Source organism: Caretta caretta, chromosome 7 (genome assembly GCF_965140235.1).
Source record: "Caretta caretta isolate rCarCar2 chromosome 7, rCarCar1.hap1, whole genome shotgun sequence".
Lineage (NCBI taxonomy): Eukaryota > Metazoa > Chordata > Testudines > Cheloniidae > Caretta > Caretta caretta.
This window is the reverse complement of record NC_134212.1, coordinates 22,493,113-22,520,271: the sequence shown is the minus strand read 5'-3', so window position 1 is coordinate 22,520,271 and position 27,159 is coordinate 22,493,113. Positions and strand designations below refer to the sequence as shown.

At 53.8% G+C, this 27,159-nt stretch overlaps 1 protein-coding gene across 5 annotated transcripts in view; it reads left to right on the top strand.

Moving 5' to 3' along the window:
* The window catches only part of PLXNA1 (plexin A1), a 330,514-nt gene that overhangs the window by 209,552 nt on the left and 93,803 nt on the right, over positions 1-27,159 (top strand). For all 5 annotated transcript variants that reach the window (XM_048856007.2, XM_048856005.2, XM_048856009.2 and 2 more), the window contains exons 9-10: positions 11,600-11,714; positions 23,898-24,098. In XM_048856007.2, coding sequence (XP_048711964.1) covers positions 11,600-11,714; positions 23,898-24,098 — 316 coding nt within the window. The remainder of the gene's footprint in view (positions 1-11,599; positions 11,715-23,897; positions 24,099-27,159) is intronic.

Sequence of the window (27,159 nt, the reverse complement as noted above, 5' to 3'; positions counted from 1 at the left end):
CTCTCTGAAGTCTTGAGCCAGGACCGGAGGGACTCTGGGGACAGGGTGGGGGGAAGTTTAAGGGACATGGGGGCTAGTTCCTCAGTTTCTTCATTTTGATAAACTATGCAAAACTTTTGGTTTTTAGTAGAAGTTTGTTCAGACTCACATAGGCACCTGTGCAGAGATGAATCCATTACAAAGCAGCAGCCCCACTAGCATGGAAACTAACTCTTTCCATTGGCACAGGGGAACAGAGAATGTCAGATGGCATAGGGAGCATAGCTGTAGCCATGTCGGTCCCAGGATATTCGAAAGACAAGGTGCGGGAGGTCAGATCTTTTATGGTGCCAACTTCTGTGGGTGAGAGAGACAAGCTCTTGAGCTCTGTGTAAGCTCAGAAGCTTGTCTCTCTCGCCAACAGAAGCTGGTCCCATAAAAGTTCAAATGGTGATAGGGTACCTGATCTAGATGGATGGCAGGATTTTGGAAAGTCACTGCGGGGAACTTTATTGATGGGAGTGGGATGGCACTTTGGATTGGGGAAATCACGCCTGGGCTCATACACGCCCATCCGCTGTGTAGTTCCTGTATGCGAGACAATGCCATCAGGTGTTGGCATAGAAAACAAGGAGGCCCAGAGCTCTGCCCTAGGTGGTGACAATGATGGCCCTAAGCACCATCAGTGGTCAATAACTGAACCCCTTAATATCTCCTAGCAAAGCTGTTCTTTCTTGGAGCCTCCACCACACCGGCCGTGTGAGCTCCCCATGTTGCTTGTGTGGCAGCAGACTGCCCATAAACCCCCTACCCCCAGAACGAGGACAACGTCTGGGGTGATGCTGGTGCACAAAGAAGGAAGCGAAGCAAAGGAAGCTGGTTTCGTTTCTGCTCCGCTAGCCCTGTGGGACAGGGGGAGGGGGGTCGGAGTTGGTGTTCGTCCCTTGTGGAAGCAGGAAAATACATTTTATTTATAAAGCTTCTTTGAGGGCATCACAAACAAGAGGCCCAAACAATACAGAAATGGCTGAGCAACTGTAACTCTACTACAGCTGCAGTCGGGCGTCCTTCTAACTTCAGGCATGTGAATGCTGCTGCGGTTGAATAGAGCAGCCCTGTCGCACAGGTCAGGCTTTTGTTATAAGTCTCCATTAGGCAAATGGGATTTTAATGCATTGCTTCAGGGGCCGGGTGCTGCATGGCAGTCTAAGGAAGGCAGGGGCTGGGCTCGCTGCTAGCCTGTGAATCACTGCCGCCCCTGCTCACTGCACAGATTCTTCCAGGCTCCTCCTCCCGCTGTTGCTTTTTTCCTTCTTTCTTCTATAGCTTAAAACTCAGGAAAGTGTCGGGCTGTTGGTAGTTGCTAGAGCCAGGTGTAGCATGGACAGGTGTCGTACAAACTGTCCTAGCTCTGCTCGTGCTCCACTGTCCAGACCTTTGGTCCCCCTGCTATCCTGGTCCCAGACTTCCCACATGATTCTGCCTATGCCCTGCAATTCAGATGCGCTTGGTGCTTTACAAAACAAGTACAGATCATGTCCCTGTCCTGCAGATCGTATAACTTTAGGGCCTGATTCTGCAACTTTTGTCCCAGTGAGTAGCATTAACTTATGTGAGCAATCCTACTGCCTCCAACAGTACTGTTATGCTACTTGTTTGGAGTAAGGGATGCAGAATCAGGGCCTGAGTTAAACCAACAACAAGATGAGGAGCTGGGGGGACACAGCGGTGTAGGGAGGACAAGGGCAAGGTCGATAAGTTCCCTGGGAGAATAATGTGCACATCTTGAAGTGAGCTGTAGCTCACGAAAGCTTATGCTCAAATAAATTGGTTAGTCTCTAAGGTGCCACAAGTACTCCTTTTCTTTTTGCGAATACAGACTAACACGGCTGTTACTCTGAACCTTGAGGTTTCTTTTTTTAAATCTAAGGCTTTGGTTGAAAGGCCTCCTTGAAGCTGCGACTTTTCAGAGGGGACTGTGAGAATGGGAGGGAGGAGGTGTAGTGAGCAGAGTCAGGAGGGAGACATGGGGCAGCACGAACGAAGGTGTAGAGGTGAGTTCAAAGAGGCATCCAAAGAGGTGGTTTGGGTTGAGCAAAGAGAGTGGCATGGGTGTAAAGGAGGTGAGAGCCAGCCTGCAGCACTCCTTGCTCTTCCTGTCCTAGGTCTCTCTTGTACCCTGGTGGGTACGAAGAGGGCTGGCAGTTGGTGACGTGGACAGAAGTCTGCCACAGACTAGCAGGAGACTGCCCAAGGTCGTGGGGTTCTGTGGAGGGAATGTCATCAACCCACTGATGACTTCTCCCTGTAACTTTAGCGCCCTCGTGGGCAAGATGGAGTCTGCTCTGCAGGCAGCTCTGGCCAAGCGACGGCGCACGCAAGAATGCAGCAGGAAAAATCCCTTCCACCCCAGGGGCGCCTGTTCCAAATCCCCCAGAGTGAACACACACACCCACAGGAAAAGTACAATGGCTATAACAAAGGGAGATATTTATTTACAGAGGGATGAGAGGAGAAAAACAACAAGGGGAAATGTAGGGGGAGCAGCAGAACAGGGTTGCATCCAAACCAAGGCCCCACAGGCCCAGTGGCAGCACAGTCCGAGAGGGCAGACTCTGAGCAATATGTCTGCACACACAATTCAGGAGACCTGAGCAAAGTTCCAGTTCAGTGCTGAGTCTTGGGTGCTCCTGGTCGTCTTCGGCTCCACTGAACTTTTCCCAACAAACCCCTCCAGTGCCCTCTTCTGCCGCTCTCTGCAAAGCCACACAGAGCGACTACCTCTCCACTTAACTAGCTACAGCCTCCCTCCTTATTCCCAATGTAGAGTCACGAGCCCCAGTACTCAAAGCCCCATGCAGCTCTGGGCAGCAGTGATGCTGGGTCCAGCTCCAGCCTGTCCTCCTCGGGCGATTCCTCCCTGGCACAGTGCTCCTCCTGGCTCCTGTCCTGGGGTGTCCCCGTTCGGCCAGCCTGTCCTTCCCAGGCTTCAGGCAGGTTCTCTGCCGCTTCACTCTTTGAGGGCCTGCGGGCTGCAGCCTTTCTCTCCCTCTCCCTCCTCCAGAGCCCCACCTGAAGTTTCCCTCCTTTCTCTCACTGCTCCTCCTCCCTGCTTAGGAAAAAGATTTAAAGGAGCCATGCTTGCTAAACCCCAAGGGGTTACACCCCTATCACAGGCCCCCTCACAGCACCCCCCATCAGTGTGTTCTGGAAGCAAAGCTCAAGGAGCTTGCAACGCAACCCCCCCTCCCTCTCTGCTGCCACTCCAAATGTAGGCTATAATGGAATCTGATATTTCTAAGGATGTATCTTTCATCCCGAGATATGGTCTTAAAAGTAGCTCGGGGGATCTGAGGAAGTCAGAGGGAGCTGCTATGCGCATGCAGATGCCGTTTCCATCAGCACAGATCGTGTATATAATTTTCCTTTCCAGTGAATCTCTCTTGTTCTCTATGTGCTTGCCCCCTCCTCCCCTCGCCTCCCATGGTTTGCTCTGTGTCCTTCCACCAGGGCTGGCTTCTGTGGAAATCACTGCTCCAGGCAATGCTCCACACCAGCAGGGCTGCCTCCTAGCACCTCGCATGAAAGAGCCCAGACTGCTCATGTCAAACACCTGCCTCTTCCTTTCTCTCACTTTCGGGGAGCACCTTTGGCCACCTTCACCCTGCATCTTCCTTCCCTCCCTCCCACTCTCTACTTGTTTCCCCGATCAGGCTTACCTCCCCCGCTATGGATTCTTGTTTTATTTTCTGCCTTCCCCTCTCTGCACAGAGCGCTTAAGAGCTCTCAGTGCCATAAGCTGGAGATCAGAGAAGCAAATGGATTTGTGCTCCAGGCCATGCACCTGCCAGTATAATGGCAAGATGCACTCCGTGCCTAGGGATAAGAGCAAGTGAAGGTGAATGAGGAAGGATGCCACCCATCGGACTCGATGGAAAGACTCCTGTTGCTTCGCTAGGCTTGGACCAGGCCCTGGGACAGAAGGAAGACGGCCATGGGGACTTGAGCTGCCCACTTCTAAACTGGCTGAATGTCCCACCAGGAAACTGTCTCCTGATGTTTCGATCCACAGGTTCTCGGACTGGGCTCTGTGGAGCTGATTGTGTCCTAGCTGGGATTTCAGGAGTGATGCTTTCTACTCACTATAGCCTTCTCCACATGGCCTGGTGATTCTCCTGTGGTTTCCAGAAACTTCCTTTACTCACTAACCTCAAACACCTGCCTGCACTGCCGCCTGGTGCTCCTGTATCAGGTGTTTCTTTTGTGAATTTGCTCAGGGTTGAATTTACACAATGACCCCAAAATTGGAAGGAAAGCAGCCCAGCTGTGCCGTCACCTAGCGGGGGTAGCAGGCCATGAGTGGAGATTCTGGCCTCAGACCCAAGGCTCAGTGTCCACCACTCAATGCTGCTCACTCCACCTCTCTTTCTGCAAGGCTTTGTGTTTATTAGGGTGATCCTCATTGTCTGCAGACCTCACTGCTCTTTCTCTAGGTGCGGGACCTACAGCCATGACGCACCCCAGCCCATTGTGACCCCCTTAGAGGTTCCAGGGAAGACCGTGGACATGGATTGTTTCAGGACTATGAGCTCCTTGGGACAGGGATCTTTTTGTTCTGTTTGTACAGCACCTGGCACAGTGGGGCCCTGGTCTATGGCTCAGGCTCCTAGGAGCTACAGTAATACAAATAATAAATCATCATCATAATGCTCAGAGACTCTTAGGAGGCAAGGAGGGAGGGAGTGTGACTGGAAACTCTGCTAGTCTGCTTCCTGGTGATTGCCCCCAATGAACCCAATCCTTCGGGGTAGGGGTTTTTTTTGCCTAACTTGAGGTCTTTGCTGAGTTTGTCTCCACTCATGTCCACCACTTGGAGGAGGCAGGAGAAATTGCTGGTGAATTAGTCATGGGTAATATGGCGGTTGAGCTGGTTGGGGCTCTGGGCCTGCGTTCGGGTCTGTACTGTGGCTCCAACATAAATAGTTTCCAGCCTGGTTTGGTTGGTTGCAGAACAGGTGCAATAGGGGGAGTTGCTGTCTGCCCCAATGCTTAAAGTTTAAGGGAGGGTGTGAGGGAGATTTCCTCCAGTTATCAGGAGTGATGAAAGCTTTTTAGTTGATAAGTGACGAGGAATTAAAAATGCCTGAGGGTGGGAAGCAGGAGAGAGACTGCACAGATGGCAGCATGCTGCCGAGCAACCTGCCACTGCATCGGGAACAGACAGTCATGACAAATGGACACTTCAGGAGAAAACCCCGAACATGTAGTACAGCCTGATGCTGGGCAGAATGCGCTTCTCTCAAACGTACAGCAGAGAGCGCGGGCTCTTCCATGTGCTTTGTCAACACCAGGAATCCAACTGGGCCAGTTTGCCGTGATTCATTGAACCAGTACGTTTTACTGCTAGAAGTGTCTCCTCTCTAGAATCTCAGCTTTCATTATCTTCTCTCTAGCACTTGCTTCCTGTTCTGAAGGTTGTTCTTCATAACAACAAGTGCGAACTAGTGCAGTGGTGTCTGAGTCTGCAGACTGCCTGAAAAGTGAGCTCTGGGAGAGGTTTCAGCTTACCCTTTGAAATGAATATGGGATTATTAGTTCTAAAACCTAATCGTGATCATTTACATTTCAAGGCAGCTAACTGTTTCACTGCTGATCACAGCGTGCAAGGAGAGAGAGGGACAATCAGATATCGGCTTAATTTGCAGAAAGGAAGATTAAGGTTAGATATTAGAAAAATCTTTCTATCTATAAAGATGGTTAAACACTGGAACAGGCTTTCTAGGGAGGTTGTGGAATCCTCATCATTGGAGGTTTTTAAGAATAGGTTAGACAATCATCAGTCAGAAATGGTCTAGTGATACATAATCCTGCCTCAGAGTACAGGGGTGGACTAGATGACCTCCGGAGGTCCCTTCCAACCCTAAATATCTATGATCACAGAGATACGCCTGGTATGACAATGTAGATGATAACATGGTTTGTACCATCTGGGTCTCATTACGGTATCATGAATGGGAGAAGCTTAGGCTGCAAGTGGAGTTTAGGAGAGTAGAATTACTAATTTATTGTCCCAGTCTGACTCCTGGACTTGCCAAGGAAATATTGCTGAATAGAGGGGAATTGGAATTGGAATTGACTGGGGTAGGCAAGGCTAACACATGCCAGAACTGTGTTTTAACTGTTCGAGTTTAGGTTCCCTAGTGCTTGTGTTCTAGCTGCCATATGTTTTATCTAGAGTTTGGCCAGCCAGTCTCTGTTAATGCCACTGTACACTAGGGGTTAAGTAATAGTGACCGTAATATAATTAAGTTTGATATCTTCGTGGTGGAGGGGAATCCTAGCAGGAGGTAACAATGTCCTGCAGAACTCCAGGAACCGGCACTTTAAAAATGGCTCTCTTAGGTTAGAAGGAGCCTAAAGGTATAAATTAGGAAATGTTAATCCCTGGAGGCTGCTGAAGAATAGTTTATTAGAGTCACCAGAAATAAGTCTATTCCCTGGCAGATGAAGAGGAAGCCAACAGGCCAGTGAGAACCCAGTGTGGGTAAATGGTAAGGTACACGAGTTCACTCCAGCCTACAGTATAACTGGGGATGCTGGAGACCTGAGTTCCCTGTAAACTGCGTGGCACCCTATTTGGCGCTGCGCAGGTGCTCAGGGAACCCGCCCGGGGACCTGCCACGGCTGGGGAAGGAGCACCCTTCTCCCGGCCCCAACCTAGCCTGGCTCCCAACCTGCCACGGCCGGGGCGGCCCCCCAGCCCCAGCTATGCCGCCGTCTGGACCTTCCGAGGCTGGGGCGCCCCTACCCTGCCCCTACTGGCGGCCCGGCCCTCCCAGCTCAAACCCAGCTGGGGGGGCCCAGCCCGAACCCCGCTGTGGCCCAGACCTGTTGCAGCCAGGGTGCCCCACCCTGAACTCAGCCCCGCCCCGGACCTGTGGGGGTGGGGGGAGGGGTGCCTATCCTGCAGCCCCAGAGTTGCCTTGGCAGAGAGAGGTGCCTTCCCCCCCCCCCCCAACCCAGGTGCTGCTGTGGGGGGGGAGAGCTGGGGGGAGTCCTCTCTCCCCATTGTGCTCCGGAGAACCCTCCTGCACCCCAAACTCTTCACCCCCGGCCCCACCCTAGAGCCTGCAACCCCAGCTAGAGCCCTCCCTCCCACCCAACCCTCTGCCCTAGCGCTAGTCCTGATCCCCTTATACCCGGTTCCACCCCAGAGCCTGCACCCCCAGCCAGAGCCCTCATACCCCTGCACCCCAACTCTCCCCCAGCCCTGAGACCCTCATCCCTGGCCCCACCCTAGCCGGATCCCTGATATCCCTGCACCCCAACCCTCTGCCCCAGCCCTGAGCCCCCTCCCACACTCTGAAGCCCTCAGCCCCACCCCCACCACATAAATTTTGTTATGTGCACTGATATGAAGGTGAGGTGTCACACATCACCTCCATATTGGTGCACATAACAAAATTCATTCCGCACATAGGTGGGAAAAATTAGAGGGAACCCTGAGACTCAGCCCAGGGGAGGCTGGGAGAAGGGAGTGGAAGATGATTAGGTACACTCATCACTCACCCCCTACCTCTCCCCCCCTCCTCCTCCCCACACACACGGCTGGAGTGCTCTGTCTCGGAGAGGAGCTCATGGCCTCAGTGCCTTGGAGGATCAAGCCCCCAGTGTGGGGCTGTCCCTCCCAATTCAGTACTGATGGCAACTTTAAAAGAGGTCTGGAGGCATTAGGCCATGACCTTAAAGAGAGAGGAAGAAAAGACTGCTTAGCCTTGAAGTTAACATGGGAAAAGGCTAGTTATAAGTCTGTATGTGGGACACAGATCCCTAGGTGGAGTCCTCCTCTTTGGTCCCATCAGCTCCTTGAGCAGGGTGTACCCCATATTCCCCAGTGTTTTTGCACCCTCATTTTAAATGTCCAGAGTTATGGAGACTTGAGAGACTATGAAACAGCCTGAAAAATCTCATGGCTAGGAGGTGTTTCTTCATATTCAGCTTGTATTTGCCGGAGCTCCATTTCATCCTCTTATTTCTAGTTATACCACTGGGCCACCCAAACAGTCTACTCTGCCCTCAGTGATGACGCCGTCAGGCGCTTGTACCCATGAACCCCCTTTGACCAACCTCTCCATGGATCCTGCTTTACTGCTTGGATTAATTGCCAGTCCCCACCACCCCGACAGCAGATTTGTCTGCCTCCCAGTCCTTGCTTGAGGGACGTTAGGCGCAATCCTTTTGCTTTGTTGTTTGTTTTTTTTCCACACCACCCCATCAAAGCTACTGGAGATAGGAGGCTACAGCTGTGCTTTTAAGTTGAATATCTGCAGCTGAAATAAAATTGCATATATTTGCATAAGGAGCATCTCAATTAACATATTTGTGGGTAAAGCAACAAGGGCTGTTCATTTGGAAGTGAAAACGTGAGCGAAACATGGAAATGACTTCAGCCCCTTTGCAAGCAGCTTAATTAAATATTTTCTTAGCGTGTGCGCATGGATTTAAAAAGCTACTGCTGTATATGTAATGGGGTGTGAAACTCGAGAGCAAGGAGCTCTGTCTCTGCCCCAGGTGTGTGGATTTGAACAGAAGCTGCCTGCACCTAGATCTGTCTGACCTGGTATCTATGTCACACTCACCATCCTTGTGTTATCCCAGCTCCTCTGAAGTGACAGCTCGGTGGGGGTGGGGGAGAAGGAATTCAGCGTGATTCCTGAGTTGGTTGGAGCCTCCTGTTTGGGAGGCGTTCTGTTTCCTTACATTGCAGATCTAGGCTCTCTCCCTCCCGTTCAACTCCTTCACCGCTCTCCCTGCGAAAGCCCCACAGGGGGGCGCTGTCATGGAAGCCTGACTTGTTCAGAGCTGGGGTTCAAGGATAGCCTTTCCACTCCAGACAGTGCACCGGTCTCACTCCTGCCAAGGGCCCTGTGTACCTGAGGGTGTCTTTGTGTTTCCATGTAATTGCTGGGGGCTCAGCTCTGCTCTAGTGGGGACAATGGCAGCAGGACAAGCCCTTGGTTGGGGTAATCTATGCTGTGCTGCTGTTCTTTCCTCCCTCTCGGTCCCCCACCCCCGCGCTGCTGCCGATCTCCCAGACAGCAGGCTGGGTTTGGTTCCATGGGACGCTCTTGCTTCTTGTGAGCCTGGCTTGAGAGTGAGAGTCCTGGATTAATTTAGGGCCTTGTGGGGTTGTGACAGGGCCATGTCCTGATGGAGCCCGTTGTGGCAGCTGTTGTGGTGTCAGGACTCAAATGGTGCAGACCTGAATTGTACCCTTCCCAGTGGAGACACGCCCCATGCCAGTAAAGCACGGAGCTCCTTGGTGATTTGACCCTTGAAGCAGGGATCGTGTCAGAGACTGTTGTTTGGTGTCACTTAGAGACTCCCTGTTCATTTACTTACTCTGCGCTAAACAGCTATTTAACAACCACATTAGTACCTGGGTGATGGCTTAGAGCTGGGATTCTGCCTGTGTTGAGCCCTCTTGTGATGTGAGATCGCCATCTTTACTAGAAATACTCTGTGTCGGCTGATCCTGGACCTGAACCAGGCTGTTAAAGCACTTCTGAAATGTGTCTTACAACAGGATGGTGGCCTTGTCTAGACAGGAGAAATGGTGTTTCTGAAGAACATATTAGCTGGCACATTTTAAACAAAGTGCTGTTTAAAAGCGTATTAACACCAAGTATAGACAGGGTTTAACACCTTGGCAAACATGCTAGCTGGGTGTGATCAGACCTAGGCCACGTGAATATGTAGCAAGGCCAAAATACCATCAGGTTAGTAGGATTCTTCCCAGGTGAACAATCCGGGGGTGGTTTATAATAGAGCCCAGGAAGTGTCAGCGGACAGCCCGTCCAGACCACGAGAACCTGGAGCAGGATCGACAGCTAACACAAATCCAGCAGCACTTGTTGTCCCCCGCAGGGGGCTTCAGCGTGAGCTCATTGCCCCTTCCCACCATCCTCTCTGTGTGGATCAGGCTGGTATTTCACACTGAATCCCTATGCCCAGCCGTGGGGCCAAGGACACAGTGCGGACTATTGCACCAGCCCCAATGCTATGGTGGGTGGGTGAGAGGGGCCCCGTGCCTTTCCAGTGCTGCAGGCTTGGCTCGCTGCTCAGTTTCTCCGGGAATCGGCTGACATGCTGAGGCAACTCCAGGTCTCCTTTTCTCGTCCAGCTCTAATTATGGTGCTTTGGAAGGGCTGCAGTTGTGCTCTTTGTGCTCAATAAAAGCTTCCTGCCTGCCATGTCTGTATCCTACCAAAGCAGGCGTCTCTGACACAGGGACTTCAAAGTAGAGGAGCATGGCTCGTGGGATCAAACAATTGTGAGCATGGGCCCTGGGGAGAGGCAGAGGAGAGAGAGGAAGGGGGGCTGAGAGAGACCCACACAGCTAGAGAGAAGGGGGAAACAAACACACACACACACACACACACAATCAGCCAGAAGGAGACAGAAAACCGTGGGAGGGATTGAGACACACACACAACCAGAGAAGGGGGTAGGAAACACAGGCATAGCCCAGTGAGTGACTGAGGATGTGGGAGGGGGCCAACAGAGGGGGTCACACACATTGCATTGTAAGCAAGTGAAAGGCACTACAGTCATGAAATGTTAATCTGACCCAACCTTTGGCCAATTATAATTTTCCTCTGAATGAATCTGCATTAATGCAGTAGGCTTTTTCTCCCTGCAATGGAGGGGCCTTGTTCTGACTCCATTTGCTAAAATTGCCTTTCATAAAACCAGAAATAAAGCTCACAAAGTGTGCAATTCAGCCCCCTCATGAGCAGGCGGGAAAGGAAGGACCCAGCGCTGCCAAGTTAGAGAGAGGGGTCACAGCCTGCAACCGCAGGTCCCCTGCCTTTGACCACATGGCATGTGTCACCACAGCATGTGTTATGACAGGGGAGCAGAGGAGGAGCAAGAGATGCTGTAAACTTTGTATACAGGCTCGGGAGTGGATGATTTGGCATGGTGGGGGGGCTCCCCTGTTAGAAGCCAGACTGACCTCAGGGTCCCAGGGTGGTGCTTTGATGTCGGGAGTGGAGGGATGACTCTGGTGGGGCCTGTCACCCCTCTGACTGCACTCTGTCCCAGTGCCCGAGGGTGGTGCCAGGGGTGCTGTGCTACAGGTAGTGGGGTGGGTGACATGGTAAAGGACGCTCTCCCCTCTGCCTGTGTGCTGCCCCCACGGTGGTGCTAGGTGGCTCTGTGCTGTACCAGATACAACCTTGTGGATAAGATGTGAAATAAAGACCCTGACCTTGCATGGTGATTAAAAATCCCATGGCACTTTAAGCAAGAGTCAGGATGTTAACCCCTATATGCTGGCCAAATTTGACTCTGGGTAATTCCATTCTGCCTCCCTAAATCCCCCCTGCAGGTTCAGTTGGAGCGTGAGTTTGTGCTTTCACCTCTTGTCCTAAATTATTGTATGGCCTAACGTTGCTATGGACTATTAATACAGCCATTGGCTTCCGCCCTAGAAGTGGCTGCATTTCTGTGGGTGGAGGAATGGTCCCTGTTGCGACTGTACGGCACTTTGGGACCATAAGAGATGGTGACTGCCTCACAGCGTTTTGATGCTATCTCACCGGCTCTCTCTCTACAGCTGCCTGTCCTGTGTGAATGGCTCCTTCCCATGCCACTGGTGTAAATATCGGCACATCTGCACCCACAACGCTGCTGACTGCTCCTTCCAGGAGGGGCGTGTCAACATGTCTGAGGTAAGGAGCCATAAAACTGCTGCCCCCGAGTCTCCAGCCACCTCCCATCTGCTCTGCTGTGGATTATGACATGGACTGTTTGCTGGCTTGCAAGGGAGAGATCTATAGAGCTGCAGTAGGGGAAAGGTACTTTCTAAAACTGTCCCTTCTCTGTCCCCTGAAACCTTCCTAAATCTGTGACGGCCTCAGGCCTGCAGCCCCCCAGCCAGGGCTTGCTCTTGATTTCTGTTGGCTGGGCAGTGATGGATGCAGTTGTGGGGATTTTCTTGGGCTGTTTCCCTGCCTGGTTAGCCCTCACTGGCATCATCAGCATGTCCTGATGCTCAGTCACTGTGTGAGACATTAAGAGTGAGGCCTGGGGGGCAGTATGTCCATTACAAACCAGGTGGTTCCTCTCCTCCTCCCCCGCCTTATCTTATCAAGACAGCTTCAAACCCACTGCCACTGAGACTGTTAACACCTTCGTGTGTGCTGCAGTCATAGGGGGCTCCCCAGTCATTTAATTGCAGTTACTTAGTGGAGTTAGAGACTTGTAGAAATTAGGCCAGACTTTCAACTGGCCTCTAACATTTGCAACCCCAGGGTGTGCAGGCGCAAATGAGTGTCACCCTGCGTATGTCTCACTACACCCATGAACAGCCCTGGCCGCAAATGGAGTAGGAAATTGGCTCGTGAGACCGTCTCAGTCCATTCCTTCAGGAGCCAGTGCCGGGCTGGTCCTGACAGCATATGCTTTGTTCAGGCTAGCTCCGGATGGCTCAAGCAAAGGATCTGCCTTTTGAAGTAACTGGTGGTTTTGGGGTGGCCAGCTTGAAGCACCATTACAGGGGCCCGATTTTCAGAACGAGAGCATCTGCCCTCTCCAAACGTGTTTGAAGTTGAGCACCCAGCATCACAAGTCACTTCTGGACAGTTAGGCCAGAGCTCCCGCCATTGCCTGTGGGGAGTGTTCCATGCCCTGCCAGGGGGGAGAGCAGTCACGTAGCTGGGGGGGGGGGGGGGGGAAGCGGGGCGCGGCCGCTCCCCCACTGAGCAGAAGTGGTGCCTTTTAAATTATTTGGCACCTTTTACATCTTTACTCACCTGGCAGCAGTCCAGGTCTTCGGCGGCGGGTCAGGGGGAGCGGGGATAAAAAACGGCGCCACCCCCTGGTTCTCACCCGGCGGCGCTCCGGGTCTTCAGCAGCCCTTCGGCGTCGGCTCCTTCACTTGCTCTGGTCTTCGGTGGCATTGCAGTGGCAGGGCGGGGGGCCTTCAGTGGTGGTGTGGTGCCAGGGCTTGTGAAGCTGCAAAACAAAAGGTGCGACCATTGACTTACATGGAGTCAGGATTTCACCCATGCTGTGCTGTAGGCCTTCCGAATGGGACTCAGAGTTAATGCAGCCCGTTCTATCTCTGGACGGTGGCCAGAGGCCCAGCAATGCCGGCATGTGGCTTCCTGCAGCGGCCCAATGCCTGCTTCCGCCCCCAAGTCTGCGTGGGCATTTGCACAATGTCACTAGAGCTGGGTTCAATGGGAATTTCCTTCCTGACCCGCTGTGGTGTTGCATTAATGCCCTGAAGCCAGCAGTCGAATCCCCCTTCCGATTTAGACATGCGTGGCTGCTGGCCTTGTTGTCCCGTGTTGCTAGCTGCTCGGCCTGCTGCAGAGAGCCAGTGAGTAATGAGAGTTTCTCTCTCCCCGGGGGTGTCTGTGTTTTCTGTCACCTGCCTCTAAATTGGAAGAAAAGGGCTCCCTTAAAAAGCCATGTGTTAGGAGCGCTCTGTTAAAAACTGCCACTTTCCTAGAACCGTTTCCCTTCGGCCCTTCCATCGCTTCCCCTTTGCAGCTTGATTTTGTCAGAGGCGGCTCTAACCCTTCCCATGCTGGAAGGTTTAGACTGAGTCGCCAAAGGCAAGGAAACGTCTGCGTGGTTAGAGCAGTGACCCTTTGTGATGTGTGCGCTTCCGGGGCTCTGCGAGCCCTAACTGGTGCTTTGGGATGTTCCGGTGAAAAGTGCTCTGGACGCCCAGACGCTGGTGTCTGATTTGCTGTGATTGAACTGCACCTGTTCACCTTGTCCAGCGTCTAGCACTTATGCACCTGAATACTGCGGGGGAGGGGTGCCCTGCCCTCTGCTGCAGAGAAGAGGCAGCGCCTAGCTGTGATGAATTTCTGGGCTCAGCCAGAGTCTCTCAGGCTACATTGGCACGACGAGCTGGAGGAGACATTCTCATGCTAGCTCTCACCTGAGCTAGTGCACTAAAAATAGTGTAGCTGTGGTGCTGCGGGCAGCCGTGGGTGGTGGCACAGGCTAGCAGCCTGCATACGTACCCGCGGGGTTCAGGAAGGTTGGTACTCGGGGAAGCTAGCACGGTAATGCCACTGCCCAGGCTGCTAGCACAAGTATGTCTGCGTGAACTGGGAATCATACCCCCCAGCTTGTAGTGTAGATGTAGCCTAAGTCCTGGCTTGCTGATACACTACAAGAAACAAGTACTTGTAAATACCTGAGAGAGGTGGTTTCGAGGTTGCTTTTAAAATGAGAGTGTTCCTGTTGGACTCAAACTGTCATAAACTCCTCCCCCCCCGGTATCAAATGGTGCTGATCAGCTTAAAAGCACCACCGCACTGCATTCTGGTGATTGCCTTGGCTGTCTGCCCCCAGAGATCGACCTGCCGCTTGCGGTTCTGTCTGATGGACACACAGCCCTCAACGTTAGGCACAGAAGTTAGCTCGCCATTCTGCGGTTTAGAGCCATCCTGTTCTGAAGGCAGGCCAAAGAAAGCACTTGCTTTTGGAGAGGCCTCTCTGGATTGGAGAAGGAATTAGCAGCACTGGGAAGTCAGACCTCCCATTTGCCTTCCCGGAGTAATTAGCGGAGAGTGCTGGAAATAATGAGGCTTTCTGAGCACAATCCTCATCCTTGTTTTAGACATGGTGTGTGTTGTCCCCCTTCCATCTGGACACCTGTTAGGTGCTTTCCCCTTTCTCTGCTGGGGTATGGTACCAAGAAAGGAGCAATGGGCCTCCTTCAGGGGGATGGTTCAGATGTGTTTCTTACTAAAAAAAAAAAACACTTGGCAAAGTGACCTCGGGCACTTTTCTCCTGCCTGCCCATTAGTGGGGAGGCTGAGATCTGGCAGAACTCATGTCACATCAGGGATCCCAAGCTAGGACTGGGCCCAGGGAGCAAGAGAGAGTAAAGCTTGTACTTTCCCATGTATAAAAAACAGCTAAGATTTCCCTCTTGTTTTCCTCTCTCTGGGTTTATGAAATTCCAGCTGGTTCAGATACATTCACCTCCCCAGCAGAGGGCATCTTCCTGTAGAACCTAGTCAGCCCTCCAACTTGGGATAAGGCCTGGATTCACCAGAACATTGACTCCCACCTCATTTCACAGACTCTTTCCCGCAGCCACCCTTCCTCCACAGTTCTGGGGTCTTCCCTCCTGCCCTCCTCCCACCAGAGATGCTTGCTTCCTATCCGTAGCCATCCCTCACATATACCCCTTGGTTGGCCTTCACCCCCACATCAGCTATGGGACCGGCCAATAGTCCGGCTAGTTGACTCCCCTGCCCCTGTCCAGTTCTGCTCCCATGCTTAGGGTGAGCAGAATCTTCTTCTCAGAGAGCCTCCTCCCCATAACCATTGGGAGCCTTTCCTCTTCATCTCTTGCGGCTGGTGTCTCCTGAGTCCCCAGCACGGAGGGTATAGGCTGGCGTGCCTCTGGAGTAGCTGTGAGTTGGTTGGATGGATCCACCCATGCGTCTCAGTGCAGCCTAGGTGCCCTCATTGGTATTTTTCACTTCCCTCTCGCTGCGTCGTTTCCACCGTGACTCCTGCCGCTGCAGCCGCTCCGGGCTGATGAGTGTCTGCTCGGCATTGAATAGGTCAAGCTCCCAGCGACGAACAATTCATTTTTCTTTCCCCCCTCTTGTGTCATTTCTGGGAGCCTGGGCCCTCCAGGAAGGAAGCAGAGAGCTGAGCAATTACTCATCCGGAGCCCAGCCATCAGCAGCACAATTACTCTTGTGCAGTGGCCGCTTACGTGTGAGGGAGCGACTTTATTTATGATAGGCCAGATCCTACATGCCTTACTCGTGCAAGTGGCTCATGGAAGTCAGTGGGCCTCCTCCTGCTGCTCCCACAGAAGTCAATGAGGCTGCTTCCATGAGCAAGGCAAGAGGACCTGGTCTTGTATGGCTCCTAATATCTCGGATACATGGACTGGAATCAGCGAGGCCCAATAAACATGGAGCCCAATGATGCTGTTTTCCAGAGCAGCTGCACTTCAGGGCTCACATTTTCAGCCAACTCCAAAATCGCACCTGCAAACTGTACCGTCAGCGCTGGGCATTCACAGCCCATTAGCTACGTAACTCCATGTTCTGCGTGCGCACACTAGCTGTGTTTGCATGTGCAAGCCTCGGCAGGCAGAAGTTTGGAGTTACCTTTGGAGATATGATCCTAAAAGCATCTGGGAATATGCTCAGGCTCTTGTTTTGTGTGACATGGGCCCTTCCCAGAGGCCCAAGCTTGAGAACTGGCACCATGTGTAACTTCCAGCATGGGTGAGAGCTGGCCCTGGCCAAACATTTGTGGCTAGACTCAGGCAGGACCTGAGCCTTGGAACAGCTCAGTTGAGGCCACTTTCACTTGGGGTAGCCTCAACAGATCCTGGCAGGGGTAGCGAAGTACTGGTAGACCGTCTGCCAGGATGTGCCTCCTGGCTGGGACCGGTGAGTCCTGCCGCTCTCCCTACAAAGCCTGTTCTTGTGAGGTTTTCAAATGAGAGCGGTTCAGACAAAGATCCTGCTGAGCCCCGCGAGTGTGTAGAGGTTGCTGCTGTCCTCCTTGGTGCTGGGCCATCGCCTGCGGGTCAAATTAAGAACAGAGACTCAACCTGACCCCTGAATTTCTAGTCCTTTGTGGGTGTGCGTCTAACCCTCAGAGTTATTTTAAGCAGGGCTTGGTCTGGCTGAATTTCAGCTTGTCTGAGTGTGGCCAGTGAGGTAATGGAAATCTCCTGCCCCTTTTTCTTGCTGGTTTTCCTCTTGTACCTGCGGTGCTGTCATTGCCCAGTAAGCTCCCGTTGTAATCGGGCGCACTGCAAGGTGCCTGCTGCATGAGGCAGCCCAATGGGTGCATTCTACCCGGGCCAGTCTGGCACACTCAGCAGGGGAGCAGTGCATTCCCCTGGAGGCTCCTGGGCACTGGCAGTACAGAAGATGTGGTCTACATGGGGCATGTATGGAAATCTGGGCAGCACAGCAGGTGCTAGCTGGTTCATGAGGAGCAGGCCAGGAGGGATTGCGGGTTGGTAGGAGCCATCACTCATTGCATGTGTCCTTGTGTTTGTTCAGGGTGTGTCTGGGAACAGCCAGCACCCTGCTGCTTTCCTGCTGCCAGTGAGAATTAAGCACCTGCCCTGAGGCCATTGGTGGGTTTCGAATTCCTGGGCTTTGGTTTCCTGAGGTTTAACTCCACATTGCTCTTTGACCCCCGGGCTTTCCCTAGGACTGTGGTGGGAGGGAAGGCCGTGATAATGGGCGAAGAGCAGGAGCTCCCATTTCCTGTCCCATTCCTAGAGGTGACTGGGGAATGCGATCGGCCATTCAGACTGAATTATCTTTTAGTAAAAGGCTGTTCTGCGGAGACAGGGTCCTGTGTGTCTGCTGGAGGGGAGTTTGACTTGGAATTGGGGAGGACCGTGAAAGGCTTGTGTTCTGAAGGCTGCAACGATCTGTGGTGAGCTCCTGGGCTGAATGCAGTCAGCTCTGCTCCCATGCCTGGGAGCAGGTGCTGCTCTGAGCTGTGGAGACCCGATCGGGCTTTGGGGCATCCCTGAAGCATTGGAAAGACTCACAGCTCCTCTGCCTTCCCTCAGAAAGGATCAAAGCCCCCGGGAGGAGGATGGCCTCCCTTGGGAGCCTGGAAGGGCCTCCTTCGGCCAGCTTGGGTGGAAGGTGTAGTCGGGAGTGACTCTCCAGGGCTACCAAGCTGCAGAGCAAGAGGCTGGGGCTGGCAATGGGTTCAGGGTCTTCACTTCTCCTCCAGACCTTATGGCAGCATGCAGAGCCCTAACCACTGGATCCCCGGCCTGGCCTCTGCAGCACTGGCAGCCCTGAGGAGTAAGAGACCAGGAATGGAACCGGGCCCTTCTGTAGGATGGTGCACCCGTCCCCCAGCTACCGACTGCACCAGCCACCCACACCTGCAGGACAAGTCACCCCCTTCCCCCATTTGTCCAAACCATCTTACCCTCTGCCATGTGATGCTCCAGTTAACCCAAGACCACGTCTCCTCAGGCCACTGACATGTGCTGTCCAGCTGACCCCCATCAGCTGTCAAAACTCTCCTGCACCTCCACCTCCAAACCTCCCAACTCAACCCCTTTCCCAGCCTCCCAGGACTACCCCTTCTCTCTTGGGAATCCAGATCAAGCCAGACTCCTTCACGCACTAATGCACCCACAATTCAGGGGAACGGGGGGTAGGGGACAGCCCAGGTCCCAGCTCAGAGCCAGCTAGGCCCGGAGTTGCTTTAAGGCAGGCCGACAGACAGGGATCACAGCAGAAGGAAGGGCTAATTATATTGAAAGCAGGGACCAGCCGGCGGGGCGGGGAGGGGGAGGTTTATTCACCCTAGTGGCTGTTCCAATCCTTCTAAAGGAAGATGAGGGCCCTCCACCAGTTTTGGGAGGGCAGATGGTAGGTCCTTACTGAGGGGGGAATGTGAGCTGAGTTGGTACCAACTCCCAGAGGAATTTGGGGTGGGTTGGGCGGGGGCTTCAACAAAGTCCTCCAGTGCATTTCCCCCAATGAGAGCAGTGGCTGTCAGATTCCCAGCTGCCCCAGTGTGCTGGGAGCTGAGGACCTGGCATGGGTGAATCTGGTTCCTTATGGTGTACTGTCACGCTCGCATGGGTAGGCGGGCATGACCTGTTACAGGCACTTCCTGGGGATGCAGGGTAGAATCGTGCATATACCACAGCCATTCCCCTGCCAGTGAGAACTGGACTCACCTGGCGAAGGAATCAGAGGGGAGAGAAGGCAGTCCATAGAGGCAAAGAGAAGTAGGGAGGTGGGGGGAGATGAAGGGAGGTGGGGACACATAGCCAGAGATGGAGGGGTGGGGGAAGCAAAGAGAGAGAGAGACACCCAAAGGTGGAGGGAAGGGAGACAGAAAGTGATAGAGGTGGGCGGGGGGGAGAGACAGATGGAGGGTGAGGAGAGAATGTCAGAGCTGAGGGACGGGGAGAAGCAGCCAGATGGAAGGGAAGAAAGAGGGTCAGAATGGCCCAGAGATGGCGAGATACAGATGGAGAGGAGCGAGGCCCATCGTAGGAGGCAGGGCGGGGGTGCAGCCAGGCAGCTGGAACAGGTTCTGCCTCGTAGCCAGTTGCTGCACCCCCTGGCTCCCGGGCACTGCCCCTAGACTTTGGGAGGTTCCAGCCAGGGTTGTCATTTACTCTCATCTCAGCGGCCGGGACCCATCTGGACCGTATGGTGGAATGTCGGTGCAGTGCCCCAACTCCATGACTGGAGCTGTTTGGAAAACAGGCGTAGGAGGGTGGGGAAGTTCTGTGGAAAATTATGAATTTTCATTGAAAAAGTGAAAATTTAACATTTTAGGATTTGGGTTTTTTTAATTAAAGGTCTCCAGTTTTTGAGGGACGCAGACACGGCCACTGAGTATTTCAGTTAGTAGAAAACCCTTGGAGAAAAATGGAAAGCTTTTGACCAACCCAACTCTCCACCCGCCCTGCTCCTAGGTGGTGGAGTCTGGAAGGGGGAGCTGGAGGGGAATGGGGCATAGGCCCCTGATCTGGGTGGAGAGCTTTTTGGGCTGTGTGGAGCCTTCCTGCCCAGCATGGCAGGAGTTAATTGACTGCACAGGAAGTTTCATCAGTCCTTTGAATTGATGCTTGAAAGTTGCTGAGGAAGGAGTTGTTAAAATCCCCTGGCCACCACACAAGGGGAGGGCTGGGTAGTCACAGCCAGTCCCCCCGAGGAAACCTCATCACGCGCTTTGGCATGGAGTGACAGGGCCTGCAGTTCACTGGAAAGGGCTCCCAGCACCAGGTGTTTCCTGTTTTGGAGCAGGGTGAGATTTTTGCTGGATGAGACAAATCTCCCGGCAGATGCAGAACATGTGACGTAGCTGGTGGATTTGGCTCCTTCAGTAAAATGGGAGTGTGTGTGAGAGAGAGCATTAACTCTGTGTGTGTGTGAGAGAGAAAGAGCGAACATTGACTCTGTGTGTGTGTGTGTGAGAGAGAGAGAGAGAGAGAAAAAGAGCGAGAGAGCAAACGTGTGTGTGAGAGAGAGCATTAATTGTGTGTGAGTGTGTGAAAGAGATAGCGAGCATTAACTGTGTGTTCCTGTGAGAGAGCGTGAGCATTATCACTGTGTGAGTGCACTGTGGGGCCCATTCTCTGTTGCACCCAGGCATGCCTGAGCAAGGTGGGGTAACAGAATCGCTGGCAGGGTAGGGAGCTACAGCAATCGGCTCACACAGTTACTCAGCAGAGGCTTCAGGGAGCACAAGCCTGTTGTTAAAGGGTCAGTCAGAGAATTGCTGGTGGAGGTGGGAGAGGGTCTTCAGGAGGGCGCTAGGTCCAAGGGCAGTGGGCTTGTCGGCCAGCTCAGGGAGAGCATTCCATGCCTAGGGAGAAGTTGCACTGGTGGCTGTTGGAGAAGCAGACATAGGCAGTCCAGGCTGGCTTGGGGGAGATGGGAGAAGGGTGGGTGAGCAGGGAGGGGCAGTTACCCAGAGCCTTGAAGGCAAAGAAATGGAGGGGTTTCAGGTCTTGTTTAAGAGGAGAAGCGAAGCCCCCTAGGATGTGTGGATTCCCGGCCAGGGAGGCTGCGCCACCCACCGTACCTCCCTGAATTGCAGGGGGCTTGTATAGAGTGCTAAAACCCCGTCAGAAGCTAACATCCCATCCTCAGCAAATGGCTGATGGGAGCCAGCAGCAGCCAGGAGGTTGTGGGGTTTCAGACCCGGCTGCTGCTCTCTGAATCTGTCCTGTGATCCAGTGCTGGCAGGTTTCAGAGTGCCCCATAGAATGTATGGAGCTGGGCATCCCCCGGAGGTTCCCGTCAGAGGGACAGGTATATCCAGAGTGGGGGCATTGCCATGATATCGGGATTACTGGTAGAGCCGAGACGTTATTGCAAGTCCCCACCCAGAGACAGGCCTCTGTCTCTTGATGTCCTGGAGAGGATCTACAGCATTGTGTGTAAAATATGAGGTATCTGGGCTCTAAACCAGAGACTTAAATGAGCCCCTCCACCATCACCAGGGAGTGAGATCTAGAGTATGGATCTCTGCAAGTCAGGGCTCCTGGATTCTATCATTGCACAAGTCACTTTCCTTCTCTACGCCTCACTTTCCCCACCTGCAAAAGGGAGATGATAAAACCTGCTGGTGGCGACCAGGATCAGGCAGTTCAATCGCCTCCCAAGAGAGGCGAAGGGAGCCCCGTTGCTTGGGGCTCTGGAAAGCAGGTGGGACAGTGTCCTAGGAAGTGTGCTGCAGGGCCCAAGCGTGCACTGGCCTCCGGGAGATGGACCACATGGCAAGTTGGTCTGGTTCTTCTCAAACGGTGATGGTTCTCGGCTGACCTGGGGGTGCAGGGGTTTGTGGTAGTTAGGGATGTCTGTGAAGTGTTTCTGGGTGCTCAGGTGAGATGTGCGGTGGCAGTGGTGCTGGGAATAGCTTTCCTCAGTGGAATGGCACCTCAGTCATTGCTATTCCTGCCTCTGGTTTCTGCCTCACTTATTGGAATTAGCATCACTGTGTCAGGTGAGATCTGTGAAGGCTGCAGCTGGGGAATAGGCCGACCCGCCCTGCTCCCATCAGGGCTGCCAGGAGAGGTTGCTGCAGATCCCTGAACAAAGTGCAGTTTCTGTTCTTGGGCTGGTATTTGTTTCAAAACATGTTATTCTCTCTCCCCTATTTAAAGCCAGTGCTGCTAAGAGTAGCTGCCCCCAGGCACGAGTCCCCAGCCGGGCCCTGCAAGGCTGGCCTGGGGATTGCATCAGGCTATTGTTGCCGAAGCGAGGTCCTTCAGGAATACCGAGCTGTTGTTCTGCCCAGACCCGTTTATTTTTGCTCTCTGCCCGCTCTCCTGTGCTTTGCAGACAGGCCTGGGGGATCCCCAGAGAGCAGCCTGAGTGTTGAAACTGAATGCTGTGAAAAGTTCAGATTTGCATTAGTGCAACCCTCGACCGCTTCCCCCTTGAGCTGCTGCTATAAATCCAGCTTCAGGTGCAGCTGTGACCCATCCATTGCGCATGCCACCCTCCTTGCTGGGACTGGGTTGATGCCGTATCTGCTGAGTGGATGTTGCCCCCCCCCACTAGTGTCGCAGATCTCCACGGGGTCTGTGTGTGGCTGCTTTGCCAGGCAGAGCTGGTGCACACTCTGTTAAGCTTCTCTTGGCTGGTAGTGGCTTTCTGCAGATCCCACAACTGAATGCTCTGCTTCTCCTTTGCCAGGTCTGCGCTGGATTTCCAGGTCAGACCTGCTGGGAGAGCCGGAGTCGGCTCTGTTGCTTATTTGTAGGGCCTCATGGGCCAGCTGGGCTTTCTGCAGCTTAGGATTCATGGGGGACGTTAAAGGGATGACCCAGTGGCAGGATTTTCCTTCTCCTGGAATATCAGGGCTCTGTTCCTGGCAAACTATGGAGCTTTGCTCGGGCTGTCACAGATGGGTTAGTGTCAGGCCCACGAGTTGTAACATGCTCAACTCTCCACCCTCATGGGTTATGGTACTTATTTTAGACTTGATTCTTGCTTGGGGTTCAGCAAGTCAGGATTGCCCAGGGCTGAAATAGGGGGCCTGTAAGCCAGGAGGGAGGTGCGCTGGCAGAGTTGTGTGGGGCCCAAGACTGGAAAAGCCAGGGGGGGGCTGTGGGTCAGGAGGGAGGCGCACTGGCAGGGCGGTGAGGGTGGGGGTAACTTTGCTTGGCTGCCTGGACTGCTGTGTGCCTGGCTCCAGCCAGTGTTTAGCCTCAGTTTCCCTTCTCCATTTTCTAAATAGACCTGCAGCCTTCAGTGAAGAGCTGCTTCCTTCCCGGGCCCTACGGGCTGGCCCTGGGGCTCACTTGTCCTTTGCTCTGCTGGCTCTAGTTGTCCATGCACAGCCAAAATGCTTCTCGGGAAGCCCTGCATTAGCAGGCAGGTTGCAGGTAGAGCTGGGGGCTCAGTGCGAGCAGGTTTGTCGTCTGTTCCCCTCCACGCTGCTAGCCTGAGTTGGCTGGGCCCAGCAGTGTCTGTGGGGGACAGAACACGTGGACCTGGCTCTTCCCTAGAGAGCGGGTTGCACGGGGGTGAGAACAGGTGCCCGGCAGGCTCGCAGGTGTGAGGAGGGTGGGATCTGTACAGCGCCTGACAGAGCTGAGTGGTGTTTGGCACTGATCGCATGCTGGGTAAAGTGGCCTGGTACTACTGAGCAGTGCCCCCTCTGGCTGAGTGGGAGAGTATCGTTGATGAGCTCTAAAACTGGTCTCCTCTTTTTCTTGGTTGGACGGGTCGGGGACAGGGGCTGGGAGTGTGAGAGGAAAGCGGGTCGAGGGGGAAGCCTGTCCCTCTTGCAACAGTTGTTGCAGAATCTGCCCCTTGCCACAGAAATGTGTTGCAGAAACTGCTGATCATTTTACCAGAAACATGCAGCCAACAAGTTCATCCCACAACCCCAACCTGCCTCCCACACTCTCCCTGCTGGCCCAACAGCCTGTATCACAGTTACGCCTTATGTTTGCGCAGCTGTATTCTACTGCCCGTTAAAAATGGCAAATGTTGGGGCAGTGGGGAACGGATTCAACATTGGACTGAGTGACGTGAGGACATTGACATTGTCCCATTTCTGTGTTAGCTCAAAGCTGCCTTAGAATTCCCAGCCTGCTGCAGTGGAAACCAGGGGGCCATGCTGCAGAAGGGAGGTCCTGCATGCTGCCGAGTATGCAGAGCCTTGGTCAAAGCAGCCATGAATTCCTGCACTCACAAAGGGCAGAATCCTACCCTTCCAGCTGTGTACCATCTCTCATGGTATTTTCTTTGCCCATCAGTATGGGTGTTTTCTCAGTAGGGTCTGGAGTATCTCAGTGCTGGTGGTGACTGGCGTTCCCAAGTCGGGGGGGTTACTGTGCCTTGTCTCACTAGTTCATGGCCTGCTGTTTGTTCCTCCTGCAGGACTGCCCACAGATTCTGCCCTCCACCCAGATCTACATCCCTGTGGGCGTGGTGAAGCCCATCACTCTGACAGCCAAGAACCTGCCACAGCCACAGTCTGGCCAGCGCAACTACGAATGCATCTTCCACATCCCCGGCAGCGCCACCCGCGTCACAGCTCTGCGCTTCAACAGCACCAGCATCCAGTGCCAGAACACCTCGGTGAGTCCACGGCTCCTGCCCTGCCGGGCCTGGGCTGCTCTTCCATCGCAGGGTGTGTGTGAACACCATTCCTGCCTGCGGAGTGTCTGAGACACCTCCCCTGGCACTTCTCCAGCCAGAATGTGCTTCGCTTCCGGGTCGTTCCTCTCCGCTTGCCCTGCAAACTCCCCGGACTAAAGGACGCCCCAGCTGCCTTGCTTGTTCCCTGGCTGGTTTCTGTCTCTTTCATGCTTGATCGGCAGGTGGATGTAGGTTCATGGTGCCCGTGGGGCCTTGGGAGAGATTCTCCAGCTCCTCACAGTCTGTCTCTCTCTTCCCCTGTCCCCCTCAGTCTCTGTCTTTTCCCTTCCCTGTCTCTTCCCGCCCCCAGCTGCAAGGAGAGATTGCTTGGTGGAATTGTTCCATGCAGAACCAACACCCCTCCCTCCTCCGCTGTGGAGCCAAACCGACCCCAGGGGGGACCCTCCCATGCTTTATGAGCATTTCCAAGGAAATTTGCTTATGAAAGCCAAAGAAAGTAGCTTGGGCTGGAGCCAGCTGGGCTGGAGTTGAAGACTCTGTTCCCGCTTCCCTCCTTCCCTGTTTGCACTTGGTTTCCCCTTACGCCGGATGATCCTGCTTTACAAGTGGAATTGAGTTAATTCCTTATTGCATGCAGCATTGCACTCACTCTCACGCGCTCACACACGTCCAGTCACACTTTCCCAGCCTGTCTGGCTGCTGCCCATCAACCCTGGGCTCCCACACACAGCTCTGCTGATGGCCGTCCATCCTGACCTGCAGCCCCCGCTACTATTCCAGTCCTGAGCTCTTACACACACTTCTGCCAGCACTCCTCACTCCTGCCCTCCAGCCCCTCTGCTCGTCCATCCTTGAGCTCTCACACAGCACTCTGCCAATGTCCCTCAGTGCTGAACCTGTTCCCCTGCTATTCCAGCCTCCTCTCCCGCAGCTCTGATGTTGCATCTCAGGCCCATCCCCTACTCTTCTGCCAGTGCACCCTCTGTCTAGACCTCCAGCAATCCCAATGTCCCCACGAACAACTCCGCCAATGAACCCCCCACCCCACCCCGCCTTGGCTGGCTCGCTCTGCCCCTGGATGGGATGAGGAGGAGAGTGGCTTTCACAGCCAGGCCATGTGGTCCCTCCGGGAAGCTCTGTCTGCCCCATGCTGCTTGGTGAATACTGTGCGGAGAGCGCTGATGCTGCGAACAGACAGATCTAAAGTATCAATCCTCCAGTTACCTCTAGGAAATGCTGTTGCTACGGTTCCTCTGCTGACCTGCTGGGCTCTGTACCGACCTTCCCTCATCTGCATGAAAGGGGCCCCTCCTCTCTCGCTTTCTCATTTAATCCTTTCAAAATTTGTTTTCCTTCACTTACACCATGAAACTCGTTTGCAGCCTGACGTGAGCTGTGCTCCCTGATCCCCCATCCTTCAGCTGCACAAGTGACATTTAGAAGCTATTGAAATGCTGCTGTTTGCTTCAGACAGCCTTTCCTTCCTCTCCTCCCCCTCACAGGTCTCCTGCGGGGTGTTAGGCTGGGTCTGGAGAACATCACAGTCTCTCTCTCTCTCTCTCTCCCCCCACACTTGTGAGTTTGGGTTTGGGAAAGGGAGCTTGGCAAAGAGGATTCTTTACCCATGATGTATGTAGTACATCTGGGGGAGAGGAGATGCTCTCCACCCAGATGGATCTGCTTCTTAAACTATCAGCTATGTTCTGCCCCGGCTGGTTGGTAGCAGGGCAGGTGCCCCCCCCTTCCCTAGATGGGCCCAGGCTGGTGGGAACCAGGGCAGCTGTGCCCTTTCCTGGATGGGCCAGGCTGGTGGGAACCAGGGCAGCTGTGCCCTTTCCTGGATGGGCCCAGGCTGGTGGGAACCAGGGCAGCTGTGCCTTTGTTGCTGACTCAGCCTGGGACCTGACCCAGCGATATAAAATGTCAGCTCCATTTTCTGGTAGGGAGGTAACTGGAGGCTGATACTGAGGGGTCTGCAGGGAGACTCCTAGGAAGAAACTGTGCATGGGAGAAAACTTGGGCTAAGATCTACGTTCTGTTGTCATATAAGTTAATGGGAAAGGGAGGGGACACTTACCCAGTGTATGTGTGCTGAGGTGTGGCTGGGTTTGGAGCCCAGCCTGCTCGCACCTGTGGAAATGGCATGAAGTCACACACGGAGGTGTATGAGTTCAGGTGAGGGGCAGATGTGGGGTGGGAGGAAGCAGCAAGGGGCAGCTGAACTTGTAAGATGCCACGGTCTTGTTTTTGTGAGAGAGAGATCCCTCCACACGGAGACGTGGCTATGAATGCGAGCTACAAATGGGCTCTAGAGAGGGTGTTTTTCAGATTCTCAAAGGGTCGCTGACTCCTTCACATCACAGTTTCCATCCTGGGGAGATCTCCTAAATTCCATCCTGTCCTCCACCTGTCTGCCACTGAGCCCTAAATTCTGCCCACACCTAGCAAGCCTTAAAGTCCACCTTACAGACAGCTAGCGAGCCTTGACTCCTGCCCTCCATTCCCCATCCTGAGCCGTAAGTCCCACGCTCTTCTCAGCCATTTCCCTCCTGGCAGCTTGGCAAGGTTCTGGGTCCAGGGTGGGCTCGGGAGCGCTCTCCGGGTGAGGCTGAGATGCTTGAACTGTATTTGGGAAAAGAGAGGAAACCAATGCAGAGCTGGAGCAACCTGGTCAGGCCCCACTTTGCCCTTCCCTCTCTGAGGCTGGTGCAGGGTTGTCCTCCACCAGGGCTTTGCCCTGTAGAGATAGGGAAGGCACATCAGGTCCCATCTTATCCATCCCCTTGAGCTCATATTGGTGGGCTCAGTCTGTTTTCCAAGACTCCATGTAGCCCAGTTTTAAATGCCTCTAGAAAATCTGAATGAAGAAGTCCATGCTCTGTGTGTGTGTGTGTGTGTGTGTGCGTGCGTGCGTGTGCGTGTCAGAGAGAGATCAGACGGCTCCCCGTCACCCTCCCTGCGAGGAACGCCCCAGCTGGACTCTCATTCCTGCACCATGGATAGCTCTGCTGGTCCGTCTCTATCAGAGTCTTGTAAAAGA